The sequence below is a fragment of the Sinocyclocheilus grahami genome, unplaced genomic scaffold (assembly GCF_001515645.1).
Source record: "Sinocyclocheilus grahami isolate Dianchi unplaced genomic scaffold, SAMN03320097.WGS_v1.1 scaffold715.1, whole genome shotgun sequence".
Lineage (NCBI taxonomy): Eukaryota > Metazoa > Chordata > Actinopteri > Cypriniformes > Cyprinidae > Sinocyclocheilus > Sinocyclocheilus grahami.
In genome coordinates this window covers 63169-79447 of record NW_015505894.1, presented here as the reverse complement: position 1 = coordinate 79447, position 16279 = coordinate 63169, and the positions used below count along the sequence as shown (strand labels likewise).

The 16279-nt window shown below is 37.3% G+C and overlaps 1 protein-coding gene across 4 annotated transcripts in view; it reads right to left on the bottom strand.

Moving 5' to 3' along the window:
- LOC107560226 (NMDA receptor synaptonuclear signaling and neuronal migration factor) overlaps nt 1–16279 on the bottom strand; it is a 35160-nt gene that overhangs the window by 7088 nt on the left and 11793 nt on the right. For 2 of the 4 annotated variants that reach the window (XM_016244341.1, XM_016244342.1), the window contains exons 4-14: nt 16160–16232; nt 13285–13290; nt 10495–10563; nt 4281–4333; nt 3724–3813; nt 2427–2554; nt 2196–2279; nt 1859–1892; nt 1618–1688; nt 1421–1500; nt 427–529 (exon numbers count right to left, since the gene is read on the bottom strand). In XM_016244341.1, the coding sequence (XP_016099827.1) occupies nt 427–529; nt 1421–1500; nt 1618–1688; nt 1859–1892; nt 2196–2279; nt 2427–2554; nt 3724–3813; nt 4281–4333; nt 10495–10563; nt 13285–13290; nt 16160–16232 (791 nt within the window). The remainder of the gene's footprint in view (nt 1–426; nt 530–1420; nt 1501–1617; nt 1689–1858; nt 1893–2195; nt 2280–2426; nt 2555–3723; nt 3814–4280; nt 4334–10494; nt 10564–13284; nt 13291–16159; nt 16233–16279) is intronic. The other 2 variants (XM_016244343.1, XM_016244344.1) reach the window with 2 other exon arrangements.

Sequence of the window (16279 nt, the reverse complement as noted above, 5' to 3'; positions counted from 1 at the left end):
GTACGTGTTAGAGTGTGTGCGTGTGTGAGAGTATATGCGGCACAGAGGTGCGGGGGCGGGGGGGTGACAGACTGTCTATCTGTCAGTCACAGAGCAGTTGCTCGTCAATCTGGCACCTTCATCTCCTGCCATCATATCCCTGCCTGACCCTGACCACACTCCCACCTGTCTTCCTCTGTTTCTCACGCACACACCTGCCACAGCATGAAGTATGAGGCTGTACAGTAATGTCTCCTCTGCAAGTGTGCTAAAATCCATAAATGACTATTAACATAATGTGTATGGCTGTAAATACAATATGTACATAGTCTCTCTATATTTACACTGAAAGCCTGTCTTGATAATTTCCTGTCTTGTCTTTATGACAAAAAGCCCATGGCATGAGGGTTGAAACACACAGGGTGATGAGCAGATGTGATTATCTACCTTTTCTCCGTTCGCATTGCCGAGCACATAGCAGCCCATAATGTGGATGAGGTTAGGCTCGGGATTTAATAAGCTCATGAATCTGCCAAGTCTCTTCCAGAACCTGCACACAAAAGCTCACAAAGTAAGGCTATACAGTTTTTTTATACTGTAATCACAATTAAAAATGTCACTTTTAATGAACTGACATATAAAATATTTATTCTGTGCAGGGAAACCAAATGCCATCTTTAGGTAGTCTATACATCCAAAATGATCTGAGCTGTGATCTTGAATTATTTATTCAGCAGTAAATAAAGAGTGTCTTAACAGCGTCATGAAAAACAAAACCATCATTCAAATTTTGAATAAATTATATATAGCACAGACCCCAATAATCCTGGAACATTCTCATAATAATCACTGAAGCGGTCACTGCACGTTTATATAGCTTCACACAACTATTTGAGCCATGCAGTTCAACTCAAGATCTATACATCCAAAATGATCTGAGCTGTGATCTTGAATTATTTATTCAGCAGTAAATAAAGAGTGTCTTAACAGTGTCATGAAAAACAAAACCATCATTCAAATTTTGAATGAATTATATATAGCACAGACCCCAATAATCCTGGAACATTCTCATAATAATCACTGAAGCGGTCACTGCACGTTTATATAGCTTCACACAACTATTTGAGCCATGCAGTTCAACTCAAGCTCACTGACTGTCACTCACCATTATAATCAATGAATCGGTCTACACTGCACAGTCAATCCCGTATTTACACTGTGTATTGCAGATTGATCATTATTATGTAAACATTAATGTAGTTTGAAGCAAAATTGAAGCAAAAGGAGTAAATCTAAAAGGCAATTTTTCACATTTAATTATTAATTGCAGGAGCCACCATCATAATCTCACATTTTTTATGAATTGTGCAGCACAATTACAAATAGAACAAAAAGAAACATATGATAGGCTGCGCTTTGTTTTGTGAAGGTGAACACTCACTGTATCATGTCCTCCTCCTTCTCTACTTTAGCAAATGTGGCCACTTTGTTCTTCAATAGGTAGAGATGACCTGGACCTCCCTGGAGAACACAGAGAGCCAATTTACGCAGTGAAAAATAACATGTACATAAATACACCACATGCAGACTTGTGAAAAAGCGAGATATGCAAATAATCACACACATATTTTTTCAAACCTGACAGAAGATGAGCATGTTCCAGATTTTGCAGCCTTTTCTGTAGGCGGTGAGTTTCTTTTCAATCTCCTCTGAAGAGCAGAGAGATGAGAGAAGACCGATAGCAGAGAGGTGGAGAGAGAGGCAGCAAGGGAATCATATGAAATTACAGCCCAGCTTTTTCATAGTAAACAAACAGCAGGAGCAAACATCAGGCATACGCAAAAAAAAAAAAAAATAAATTTGGCCAATTAACACGTACCTAGTATATCATCAAAGGTGGCATGTTCATGATCCTGTGGGCAGAAAACAGGGCATGAATTAATGACTGTTCTGCGACAGGAATTATCAGTTGGTATATATTACGTTGCATTTTTATTTGAACATAATTCAAGCATAATATAAGCACTACATCGCTAGCTCAGCATTACAAAGCTGCAATTTCAAACAACGATGATTTACACTTCTAAAACTTGCATGCTAGAGCTCACTGGTAGACATCATTAGCTGTGATTAACACGAGGGGCTTTATACTGGATAATCAAACTTTGATTCGCTTTGATCCCATGTATGACTGCATCACATTAAATTATACTCACATAGAGAATGGGGATTATGGAGGGGTCGTCCCGACGGATGATGTTGGGAACGTATTCGGCCTTTGGTACTTTTGATGAAATTAGCTGTTCAAAAACAAGGATGAATAATACACACTCTTATTAATGAGCCCATCGATGATCAAACAGCTGCGCTACATGTAATGAGGATCTGGCGATGAGTTCATAAAAAGGCAGTTGGCTCGTGTCAAAATGGTTGAAAGATGCATGTACCATGATTTTGGGTGGGATGAAGTCATCGCCCTCACAAGCTGCTCTTTCCGACTCTCTCTCTTCCTCCCAGTTGACATCATCGCAGTCTTCTTCATCCAGATTGCCAGACGATGCCTGGAGGTCTCCACCTGGGGAAGAGGGTATATGCAAATACACAGAAACACAACACAAGCACATAAACAACCAATGAGATGACAGGTCCTATCAACAAGCATTCTGTGGCTCACGTCTGAGAGGTTAGTCGTCCTAACATAACCTTTCCTGCTTGTTTATGAGAAGATCTTACACAACAACACGTTTAGTGATACAGGAAAGCACACATATAGACAGCAGAGTACAGCCATGGTAAACAGACATTTTACACATACGCACAGGTGCTGATGTGTGATGAATTTGCAAGATGCGTACATATTATGAAGCCTTTAAAGAAAATATCATATTCAGATTTTGTTTTACTTTTTTTTATTTATTTAAGGACATTAGATTCCACCATTACAAATTGTATTGCCATAATACAAAAAACATTTAATCTATATTAATATAATATTAATATTAAATTATTATAAAATTAATAAATAACGTTTGGGATTTTATTCAGTAAGGATTAATTAAATTGATTAAAATTGACAGTAAAGACACAATGTTACAGAAGATTTCTATTTTAAATAAATGTCATTCTTTTGAACTTTCTAATCATCAAAGAATCCAGAAAAATCACATTTTCCACAGAATATTAAACAGCACAATTATAATAATAATAAATGTTTCTTGAGCACCAAATCAGCATATTAGAATGATTTCTGAAGGTTTATGTGACACTGACACTCGAGTAATGGCATCATTATAGGAATAAATTACATTTTAAAATGTATTTAAATAGTAAACAGTTACTTTAAATTGCAATAATATTTCACAATACTAGCATTTTACTGTATTTTGGATCAAATAAATGCAGCATTGGTGAGCATAAGAAAAAGAGACAGACAAAAATATTTTTAAAATGTACCAAACATTTGAATGGTAGCATATTTAAAAATACAATCGTGATTATACCTCTTTTACTTCTTTTAAAGTTACTTTTAAGGCAAGTCAGTCTAACCTCTTTTCACTTCAATGGATAAAGACAGAAATCTCTGAATCTGTCTGTCGATGTTATGTTTAAACAAGGCAGAGATATGATCTTAACAGGCATCGTAAGATTAACCCATGTATGAGTGTTTTGCATGAGTGACCAATCATGATCATGTACTGAAATCAGAAAACAAGACAACATGTCTGTGCATGTGTGTGGACTCACTGTCTCTGGAGTCATGGAGAGAGTCAGGCTTGACGGGTGTGGGGTCACTCCAGGACCGGCTGAAACTCTTCGTATTGCGATCAGCAAATGCTAATAACGAAGCGGAGGAGGAAAGCATCACACGCACTGCTCTTCATCAGACACGCACACACTATAGGCTCTTGTCTGAGGTTGACATGTTTGAGGATTTCTCCATTTTAGGCTGACTAGCTTTAAAAAATACTGTAACTGTATACTGTTATTGATAAGAGGGGAGGCGAATTATTCAGAAACTAAATCATATCGCTAGTTGTACATCAGACAAGAGCACCAAATGGTTTTGTTTTCATCCTTTTTACCAGATGCCTGAAGCGTCTGTAACCCCTGAAAATAATTTATCTGACACCATGAATTATTGTCAAGCAACGGCATGTTTGCGTATTTACATAAAAAAAATTGCACAAATATACAGATGAAATCAAACAAACGTATTGACAACACACACACAACCATACATAAGCATTAACATACTCATTCACTCACTCACACAAACGCACAGACATCTGCAAACAACTCACTCTGGGCCTTCACTCTCCTGCTGCCCACCATCCTCAGGTGTTTCCGGAAGTTCCTGGGATAGAAAGGATTTGCAGAAGCACAGTGGATTGGAAAAAAGGTATAAGACAAGAAGGGAAAAGCACAAGAAAAATGGGAGATGGAGGAAGAGGAGACAAATATGGAAATGTTAAATACACTTTCAAGCAATCCGTTTATACATGGTAGTATTAGCATGGCTGATTATGGATGGGGATGAGTGTTTGAAGTTATACAACAAGCTCAGTGCGCTCCAAACTAATCTCCAGTCCTCACAGTTCCTCTGTAATAAACAGGCATAAATAAACAGTTTGTCCCAGTCTGACACTGCTTCAGGCTTCAGAAACATAACATTTATTCATCTGTGGGTCAGTATTTCCAGATATTTTCATTACTGTATTCTCAAGCACACTGTCTGAGCTATTAGCTTGAAGTCACCATGAAATCCAAATTGACAATTCTTATTTACTATGGAATATTGCAGTGTTTATTATAAATGATTTATCAGTGCACATCATTATTTTTTTAAAAACCATACGCCCTCGTCATCTTTAATCAAAATAACTTCCTCTCCTCCTCGCAATTACATCGCTACTCTTCTCTGATGAAATTTTCACTGGCGTGAAACAGGGGCTGTAATTTCTTTCTTCCACCAACTTGTCACTCACATGAGAATGCAACAATTAGCAAACAACAATGATCCAACAAACCAATCAATTACTGGTGGACAAAATAAAGTCCTGCCTTACATTACGTCTTGTTCTAGAAGCCAGATATACATCACATCTATTTTATGCAGATTTCAAATGAACATAATAGAAAACTTAATTTTTATCTGAATTTTGTATTTTTTTCCACTAAAAGTTTTACAACTATAGAAGTAAACAGTATTTTTGAATATGTTTATACTTACTTTTGAATGATGAACAAACATGAGAAATGACTCCTGTTTATTCTACATAAGACAGGTCACCACTGGCAAGGCCATCCTTTTGAGAGCACAGGTTCTCAAATACTACTCTATACTTTATTAAAAAAATAAAATTAAAAAAAAATTGGATAAGGTATTTTTTTTTTTTTACTTGCACTGGTAAGAGTCACGACGAGGCGTTCCCCATAGCGAACCCTAGAGGACGCAGTTCGAAGTTCCCATGAAAGGGAACCATTTGATTTTGTGTGATGTTATATCTATGTAGATGAATATCAGTATAAACACTCTATTAGCCAGAGAAACATAGAAAATTACTTTGAACCTTAAAAGGATAGTTTACCCAAAAATGAAAATTACCCCATGATTTACTCACCCTCAAGCCATCCTAGGTGTATATAACCTTCTTCAAACAAAGATGTCTTGGCTCTTCCAATGGCAGTGAATGGGGTTCTAGATTTTGAAGCCCAAATAACTGCATCCATACATCATAAAAAGTGCTCCACGTAGCTTGGGGGGATTAAAAAGGCTTTCTGAAGTGAATCGATGCTTTTGTGTAACAAAAATATCATAATTTAAAACTTTACAAATAAACTTTAAACTTTATACTTTAGCTTCCGCTAACTGTCGTATGCTCTCTGTGGCACAAATTAATATGCTAATATCGCAAGAACCAAGTTTTGTTTACAGCAAAGAAAAAACAGTCTCCTCTTAATTTATATCAAAATCCTCTTACATTTTTCTTTACAAGTCCTCGTTTTGTACTTTTAATTTGTGACCGGAGTTTTGTTTTGTTTTCTCCTCTGCGTTTGTCTACGTCCTACATCTTCCGCTGGAACGCCACTCTCTCATGAATGTGAGTACAACGCGAGTTATTGGAAGCTAGAGAACACAGTTTGTAAAGATTTAAAGATGGATATTTTTCCTAACACATCAATTCACTTTAGAAGGCAATTATTAACCCCCCGGAGCCGCGTGGAGTACTTTTTATAATGTATCTTCAAAATCGGCCTTCAAAACCTTAAACCCCTTTCACTGCCATTATAAAGCTTGGAAGAGCCAGGACATTTTTTTATGTAATTTTGATTGTATTTGTCTGAAAGAAGAAAGTCATAAACACCTAGGATGGCTTGAGGGTGAGTAAATCATGGGGTAATTTTCATTTTTGGGTGAACTATCCCTTTAAATTTCACTTATAGGTAGGTGTTTCACTGCTTCTAAAGCATAGTTATCACATTAAAACTGGCAAACAATTTGAATAATCTTCTAGAAAGTGCAAAAATGCTTTCATTTTATGTACTAATTCATTACTGCGGATTCAAACCAGAAATACCAGAAAATCAGTCACAGAAAATTGACCACTACAAACATCCTCATCAGAGAATGAAAGCAAGCTCAGTTGACCCACTCTTTCAACTGACAGCCTCTCTCCTCTCGTTAGCACTAAACACTTGTTCTCCATGCATCATGTCACCATGGTTACACTGTAGTGTAGTATAGTAGGAGAGTGTGCTGTGGAGAGGTAGGTGGTCTTTCCTCATTTGCCAACAAATAATAGAGCAGCTCACACAGTCAATGCAGAGCCTTTAAAATAAATGAGAGCTGGGCTAGGGATGAAATTATGAGGCAATGGCTTTTACAAAATGCAGAATCCAAAACTGATGGCCACAGTGTCATATTTCCCCACAGTCAATATCTTACCGTTAGCATTTTTTCTGCAGGCATAATGCAGTTGCACAACACCACAATATTAGAAAGCAGCACTGCTGCCTAAGTTAGTTAAATATACTGCGAGAAAACTAATCTTCCTGCAGTACAGTGATGCATAGCAGAGGACATTTTTTACAGTATGTAGCTGCTATGAGCCTCTAATCAAATCCACCAACGTGAACATTTTACAAAAGAGAAGTGGGCTTTTTTTAATATCGCTTTTATATTTGAGATGCTTACAAAGAGCACGTTGACAATGCATCTGTATAGTTGTCAGAACTGCTTTTCTCCTTATGTCCGTCTTGCTGACATGCTTCTAAACTGCTGTCAAAGTCAATGTGCCGGCTGACAAGGAAGGAGTGCAGATCTTCATCCAGTTTCAAAAATAGAAGTGCATATCAAGAGAACTATGTCTTTTCAGCAGGCCATTTTTAATTAAACGCTCTAATGATCTTAATCCTCATTTGTGAGCGTGCTGAAAATAGAGCGATCAGTCTGATCACCAGAGTGTGACATGTTGATCCTCACAGATATATATATCTATATAGCCTATATATTTGTTCCTTTTTATGCAAAGAATAAAATATCACATATTTCTTAAGAAGCACAGCCATTTAACGGGTACATCAGAAACAGCTTCTATGAAACAACTCATCAGAAGATCTAGTGCATGTTCCACTGTTTCCATCAGATAAAGAAACTCAGCATAATCCAAAATACTATGAGCTTCAAGAGATAGTTCACTCAAAAATTGTAATTTTATTATTAGTTCCATGCTCAGGGAACAGACCTGTAGATACTGCTTTTTAGAAACATCTTGGCCACTACAAAATAATTAAAGTGAACGAGAACTGTCAAGTTCCCAAGTCACCATAAAAAATATCTGAAAAGTAGTCAAAATGACTCATTCAATGAACATCTTGACATATGCTCTACCTCTCTTGGGTGCATTCTTGAGAAGTACAGCTATCTGATTTGTGAATTAATCATTCATTTGAATCATCTGATGCTATTCACAAAACTAAAATGATTTGTTCACTAATCAGACAGGTCCAATCCAACTGTGCAGTTAACTTACTGACTCAGTTAAGTCATATGGAAATAAATGGATTGTGATTCAACGTAATTGCATTACACATTAGTTCTCTTTAGCAATTCAGAATCATGTTGGAAGAAGTTTTTGATGATCTGCCAGCAGACCAATTAGGATTTACCGGTGAACAAGTGTTTTTAAATACGTAAGCCAATTCGACCTGGCATAATGAGATTTGCTGTTGAGTTATTCATGGCGTTAGTGTGCTGCGTGACTCTAGACCGATAAGTGAAACTCTGAAAGTGTTCAGTTGTCAGCTGTATCGACTAACACACTTCAGGCACTGCACCTTTGGTTATGCGATTGGCCTATTGAACCAAGCAGCCAAACAGACAGACACACACACACATATATACACAAATGCTTTGTGTACGGGTCAAGGTTTTACCTTCATTCAAAGGCAGTAAAACCTGAAATCGCTGAGACCACAAAATGGCTTAATCAACATACATTTGTGTGAGGGTTAGGTGTAGAGGTCAGAAATATCAATGGCTCTGTTAAAATAAATAAATAAATAAACACCCACTATGATAGAAAAATAAACGTGTCACCTCTGACCCAGACAATAAGCCTACCCAGTAGAGTCTAAAAAAATGTTAGTTTCTTGGTAACACATTTATTTAATAAATGAACAAAAAAAGGAGATTATTGCTAGTGTTACAACATTAAATGAATAGCATATTGTTAGTAAGAAAGTTAGAAAATAGCAGTTAGAAATGTTAAGAATTTTTTTTTTTCTCCACTGACTCCTTAGTTTAAATCTAAAGAAGCTGGTTTCCGCTTCAGAGTAAAAATAAATAAATATATAAATATTGTGACTTCATTTATATAATTGTAACTTTATTTCCTGTAATTGTGACTACACACTACCATTCCCAATTTTGGTGTCAGAATGTTTAATGTTTTTGAAATAATTCTCTTATACAGACCAAAGCTGCATTTATTTGATAAAAAATACAGTAAAACAGTAATATTGCGAAATATTATGATTAATTCCATTTTAATATATTTTAATGTGGAGTTATTCATGGCGTTAGTGTGCTGCGTGACTCTAGACCGATAAGTGAAACTCTGAAAGTGTTCAGTTGTCAGCTGTATCGACTAACACACTTCAGGCACTGCACCTTTGGTTATGCGATTGGCCTATTGAACCAAGCAGCCAAACAGACAGACACACACACACATATATACACAAATGCTTTGTGTACGGGTCAAGGTTTTACCTTCATTCAAAGGCAGTAAAACCTGAAATCGCTGAGACCACAAAATGGCTTAATCAACATACATTTGTGTGAGGGTTAGGTGTAGAGGTCAGAAATATCAATGGCTCTGTTAAAATAAATAAATAAATAAACACCCACTATGATAGAAAAATAAACGTGTCACCTCTGACCCAGACAATAAGCCTACCCAGTAGAGTCTAAAAAAATGTTAGTTTCTTGGTAACACATTTATTTAATAAATGAACAAAAAAAAGGAGATTATTGCTAGTGTTACAACATTAAATGAATAGCATATTGTTAGTAAGAAAGTTAGAAAATAGCAGTTAGAAATGTTAAGAACATTTTTTTTTTCTCCACTGACTCCTTAGTTTAAATCTAAAGAAGCTGGTTTCCGCTTCAGAGTAAAAATAAATAAATATATAAATATTGTGACTTCATTTATATAATTGTAACTTTATTTCCTGTAATTGTGACTACACACTACCATTCCCAATTTTGGTGCAGAATGTTTAATGTTTTTGAAATAATTCTCTTATACAGACCAAAGCTGCATTTATTTGATAAAAAATACAGTAAAACAGTAATATTGCGAAATATTATGATTAATTCCATTTTAATATATTTTAATGTGCAATTTATTCCTGTGATCGGCAATCCTTCCTGTAGTCTTCAGTGTCACATGATCCTGATAAGAATCTTTTTTACTGTTGAAAACTCATTGCTTAATATTTTATGGAAGCTGCAACACATTTTTTTCCAGGATCCACTGAGGAAAGGAAAGTTTAAAAGAATGCATTATTTTAAGGTTTTGTAAAGATATTAATTTCTTAAAAAATTAACCAACATTCACCAACATTCTGAACGGAAGTCTATATCTAACAATTGTGACTATTTCTTATCTTAAACTTTATCTCACAATAACCACCTTTATTGTTTACTCTGAAGTGGAAACCGGCTTCAGTAGAAATCTGTGGGTTTCGATCAATAAACTGCTGCTGGCTTTCTGTTTGGTAAGCTTAGCATCACGATTCCACAGGGAAAAGTGCCATGAACGAAAAGTAGATCCTCATGTGAAGTGTGCAGGATTGGAGTGAGGACTAAAGATTCTGAGAGGATACACACACCATAATTCTACACTAACACAGGACAACACAAAACACAAACACCATCTCTCCACTGTCTCATTCTACATGTGTGTGTTGAGGGAAGGGCTGTGACACAGGGCACAGGGCATTAGACAGTACCTCTCCATCAGTGCGGTGGCCTCTTGCTCTCTTTTTCTCCTCTTTCTCTCTGCGATTCCACGGAACGCCCTGCTGGGACCGGTCACAGTGTTATAGGTTGTGGGTGTAGGTGTGTGTGCACAGAGAGCAGTGCGAGGGGAAAAAATCTAGAGTGGCTAGGACGGTTCAAACCACAACAGGTGATCACCACCCACAGGTCAACGGGACACTACAGGCACGTACACACACTAAACACTACGACCACAGTGAAGTCAAGTGTAACAGACACTCAGTCACCAACCAGCACAGAGGATGAATTCACAGAAATCTATAACATCTTTGTGGGAGTGGTTATCATATCTGCTGTGCATCTATTGTTTTTCACAGCGTGACAGAAGGTACGGCCATCATTACTGACACCTGACGTTAAATCAAACCCCTGTCCTCAGCAGATGAGGTTAATGGCAGCCCAGAAGCTACGTTCAGACAGTGTGTGTGTGTGCATGTAATTGCATGTCGATGCATCCTGAAATCCTTCAGAGCCTTGACAGACTGCCGACGGTCTTGGAACACTGCGTGCAAATCTTGAGATTAGTGACTTTTCTGGGGTATATTCAGGCTATATTTATATATTTTATGTGCAATATTCAACACAGTGATGGCAGCAATTACCATATTCCAGGGCCAGTCTACCATTTTGTCATATATTTTAAAATATACCTTGCATTATAGTCAAAACACAAGCTCTGTTCCAAAATCTAGTCAACTGTCTACCTAGATCTTATTTTAGGAAATCGTAGGCAGACTCCTGACATGAAGGCTATTCCTAAAGGTAGGTAGATAAATTTTTCTGCTCTCTTACACCTTGTTTTTAAGATACAGTTTAAGATAGCATTGCAAATGGAGATTTTGACGATAGTTTATTCAATATCAAAACTTTATAATTGTATTGTTTTATGTAACTAAAAAATTATGTTATTTTTATTTATGTGCTCCAGGTGATTTAGACACTACAGTATCATTTTTGTAACTTAGCATGCATGAAAAGGTTTTATGTAATGGTGTTATTTTGCATTTCTTTCAAACATACAGTATTTACAATAAATGAGAAAAACGTAGTATGCTAGTATGGTATTTTGAATTCAAACTTAGTCAAGTTCACTTGTACTTGAGCTAAAGCATCAACATACTGCAGTCTGATTCCTGTCCTTTTATTTTTACTATTAAAAATGCTTATCAACAGGAGTTGAGTCTCCTATGAGCTTTAAGTGCCATTTATGTGGCATTCAGAGTTGCCTATGAAGAACGTTCCAGATCAGTCACTTACGAACAAGCCAGTAAATCTCAGTCGGTTTTGGAATAGAGCTTTTGTAACTAAAACCCAGAAAACTTCAAAGGTCAAGTCATCATAGTATTTGTAGGGATTTCTATCCATAAACAGACCCTGATATGCCATGGGATCATCCCAGCACATGACTCCAATATTCGGGGGGCGATTTCCTGTCAGTCTTGTCTCATCTACTCATGAGATCGAAACTAATTCAATCAGGAGACAACAAAGCTTTCTTTGTATCAGAACTGGAACGTTCGTTCACAACATATAGAAACCAAGATGTCTTGTGACCACCAATGGAAGGAACTATTATGTCCAAACAGGAAAAGGACAGTAATTTAATCACACCCTCGGGCCTGCAAGCACGGGATATACAGCGTGACGCCACATGACTTTTTGACCATCTTCTTCCTGCATGACTGAAACCCTTACGTTTCTTTTGTCACAGACAAAGAAACAGAACGTACACAGACAATTCATAAGACAATCAGTAAAATAATTTAAAGTATCGGAGCAATAAACTCGTGAATAATATGCTTTCTGTTTGATGTGTTTATTGTAACCTATGAAGTTTAATCGATACTTTATAACCCTTTTTTATAGATAAAGTGATTAAAGGTACTCTGTGTATGCCAGATATGCGAAGTTTAGGCTTGTGGGAATGGTCATGATATTTAAGTAACATTGAAATGAGTGAAAAGCTGTTATTTTGAACGGTGTGTGTTGTACGACACTTTATAGAAGTTATTAACAAAACCTGCAAAGACATTTCCCCACGTGATGAATTGAACAGCATTTTAATTTATGCACGAGAAGGGACCCACACAGGGCGTCGCTAAGCCTGCAACAGCGTCCGATTGGACAATCGCGCATATGGGATGGACCAACATCGAGCCTGCTTAAAAGGAATACAAAGCTCTCTCGGGTTTGCTCGCTTCTCTCTCTCAAGACTTTTGGCTTTCACCTTGGTGAGCGCGACAAAAGCGCTCCCAAGCTGTAACATTGCACAGCGAGACCATCTAAGAACTCAAACACTTCAGTTGAAACTTCACGATCGATACAGAGATCACCGGCTTGCTGGCCGACCGTTGATTTAAAGTGTAAACTATTAGATTTGAATTCAGTTTTAATCAGGTGGACCTCAAATGTTCAGATCCGAGTCCTTTCAAAACCTGAATGAATTAATAATAATTAATTCCCTAAAATTAAGTAATCAAAGTCATTACATAGTACAACAAACAGGCAGTTGAAACGTGATTAGTGACAACGGTCCAAATGAATCACACTTGGTGTATCGTGAGCAGTATTTGTGCTGTGTGAGACAGAGTTCCTTCATAACTTCAAACATTCTGTGTAATGCTGGTGGAGTGAGAGTTAACACAGGACAGAATAGGCAGCAGCACAGAGGAGCAGATGGTGGGGATGGAGTGATATGTTGAGTTTTTAAAACAGTGGGCTAATGAGCAAGGTATACTCACGATATTCTTTAGAGCCAAGGAAAAATGCATAATAAAGAAGATATAAAGAGGAAAGAGAGAGCAAGTGCTTTAACCATCACTAGAAAACACATGAAAAGCAAGTAAAAAGGTAAGGTATGCAGGAAATACAGAGTGTTTTTCAAATATAAACACATGAATCGGGTCTTTTGAAAGGATCACCAAATGCTTTATCATTACCTATTACAGTCAATTATCACAAAAAGTTGCAGCTCTATAGCCGACCACAGGAGAAAACACTGACATTTTACACAAATTAAAAGGATTCTGAAGTGAAAGTGTCAATTAGACCCAGCAAAAAGGGGAATTAATAAGTCAGAAGAGAAAGTGAATTAAGTAGCTGCAGAGATAGCAAAGTATTCATAGACAGGAAGAGGGATATAGTGGGAGGGGAAAGCCAAGGAGAACTGACACCAGATGATGAGGTGGGAGGGCACAGTGAGGTTGAGGGGGAGACAACAACCATGTCGGCTGGAGGGAGGTGGACTGCACCCCAGTGGGGGGGTCTCAGCCAGTGGGCTCTGTGATTAAGACTTCTGCCCGACAGGTGATAATTAAGCAGTCAGGCTGAGTGAGAGCATCTGTGCACGGAGAATAACAAAGCCTGAGATCACTCAAAAAAGAAAAAAAAGGAAAATAGGAAACAGGAAGGAACAGAGGAACGTAAGAGAACAAAGAAGGTAAAGAGAAAGAAGAGGGGACACAGGAATGGAAAGAACAGGCAAAGGGTAAAGAAAGTGAAACAGGAAGGGGATGAAAAAGAAGAAAGGGAAGAGAAAAAAAGGAAAATAGAAGGGGAAAAGAAAATGAAGAAGACAGAGATAGAGAAAGGGAAAAAAGAAACAGAAAGAAAATGAGGAAGAGAGAGGAAATGGAAAATAAAGGAGAAAAAGAGCAAAAGGAAGAAAAAGAAAGCTAAGGGAAAGAGGAAGGGAACAGAAATGGAAATAAGAAAGAAAGATGAAGAGACAAAGGAAAAGAAAAAGTAAGTGATGGGACGAAAAAGAAAGAAAAAGGAAGAGATAATAAAGGGAAAGTAGAAGTGGAAAAGAGAATGCAGAAGGCAAAGAGAAAGAAAAAGGGAAAAAAGAACTGGAAAGAAAAAGAGGAAGAAAATGAGGAAATGGAACAATAAAGGAGAAAATAAAGAGGAAAAGGAAGTAAGCAAAGAGCAAGAAGAAGGAAACAGAAATGGAAATGTAGAAAGAAAGATGAAGAAACAAAGGAAAAGAAAGAGGAAGTGAAAAAAGAAGGGGAAGAAAGAGAAAAGGGCAAAGAAAGAGGCAATGAGAATGAGGCAATGATAAAGAGGAAAGGAAACATAAATGGGAAGAGAAGAATGAAGAGACAAAGGAACAAAAACTGAAATAAAAAGAAAGAAGAACAAAAGCCAGAGCAAGTTAGGAAGGTAAAGAAGGTAAAAAGAGGATCAGGAAAAGAAAGAAAGAAAGAAAGAAAGAAAGAACCACAGGAGAAAACACTGACATTTTACACAAATTAAAAGGATTCTGAAGTGAAAGTGTCAATTAGACCCAGCAAAAAGGGGAATTAATAAGTCAGAAGAGAAAGTGAATTAAGTAGCTGCAGAGATAGCAAAGTATTCATAGACAGGAAGAGGGATATAGTGGGAGGGGAAAGCCAAGGAGAACTGACACCAGATGATGAGGTGGGAGGGCACAGTGAGGTTGAGGGGGAGACAACAACCATGTCGGCTGGAGGGAGGTGGACTGCACCCCAGTGGGGGGGTCTCAGCCAGTGGGCTCTGTGATTAAGACTTCTGCCCGACAGGTGATAATTAAGCAGTCAGGCTGAGTGAGAGCATCTGTGCACGGAGAATAACGAAGCCTGAGATCACTCAAAAAAGAAAAAAAAGGAAAATAGGAAACAGGAAGGAACAGAGGAACGTAAGAGAACAAAGAAGGTAAAGAGAAAGAAGAGGGGACACAGGAATGGAAAGAACAGGCAAAGGGTAAAGAAAGTGAAACAGGAAGGGGATGAAAAAGAAGAAAGGGAAGAGAAAAAAAGGAAAATAGAAGGGGAAAAGAAAATGAAGAAGACAGAGATAGAGAAAGGGAAAAAAGAAACAGAAAGAAAATGAGGAAGAGAAAGAGGAAATGGAAAATAAAGGAGAAAAAGAGCAAAAGGAAGAAAAAGAAAGCTAAGGGAAAGAGGAAGGGAACAGAAATGGAAATAAGAAAGAAAGATGAAGAGACAAAGGAAAAGAAAAAGTAAGTGATGGGACGAAAAAGAAAGAAAAAGGAAGAGATAATAAAGGGAAAGTAGAAGTGGAAAAGAGAATGCAGAAGGCAAAGAGAAAGAAAAAGGGAAAAAAGAACTGGAAAGAAAAAGAGGAAGAAAATGAGGAAATGGAACAATAAAGGAGAAAATAAAGAGGAAAAGGAAGTAAGCAAAGAGCAAGAAGAAGGAAACAGAAATGGAAATGTAGAAAGAAAGATGAAGAAACAAAGGAAAAGAAAGAGGAAGTGAAAAAAGAAGGGGAAGAAAGAGAAAAGGGCAAAGAAAGAGGCAATGAGAATGAGGCAATGATAAAGAGGAAAGGAAACATAAATGGGAAGAGAAGAATGAAGAGACAAAGGAACAAAAACTGAAATAAAAAGAAAGAAGAAACAAAAGCCAGAGCAAGTTAGGAAGGTAAAGAAGGTAAAAAGAGGATCAGGAAAAGAAAGAAAGAAAGAAAGAAAGAAAGAAAGAAAGAAAGAAAGAAAGAAAGGTGAAATAGAATACCTCCTGTCCTCCCACATGCATGAGTCAGGATAGTTACAAGTCTGCTTCATAGACCAACCCCACTCAAGAGGAAGCAGCAGATTTGATGCAATGAATTCCCATGTTTACTCACGCTTGCATGGTGGTGGTTGCAGTCTGGAAGCTAAACATGTTCTCTTTAGGGAACCAGCTGTTCGAGTGATCCTCTGCAAACAAAAAGAGATAGCCTAAGCAAAGGTAACAGGTACGGTGT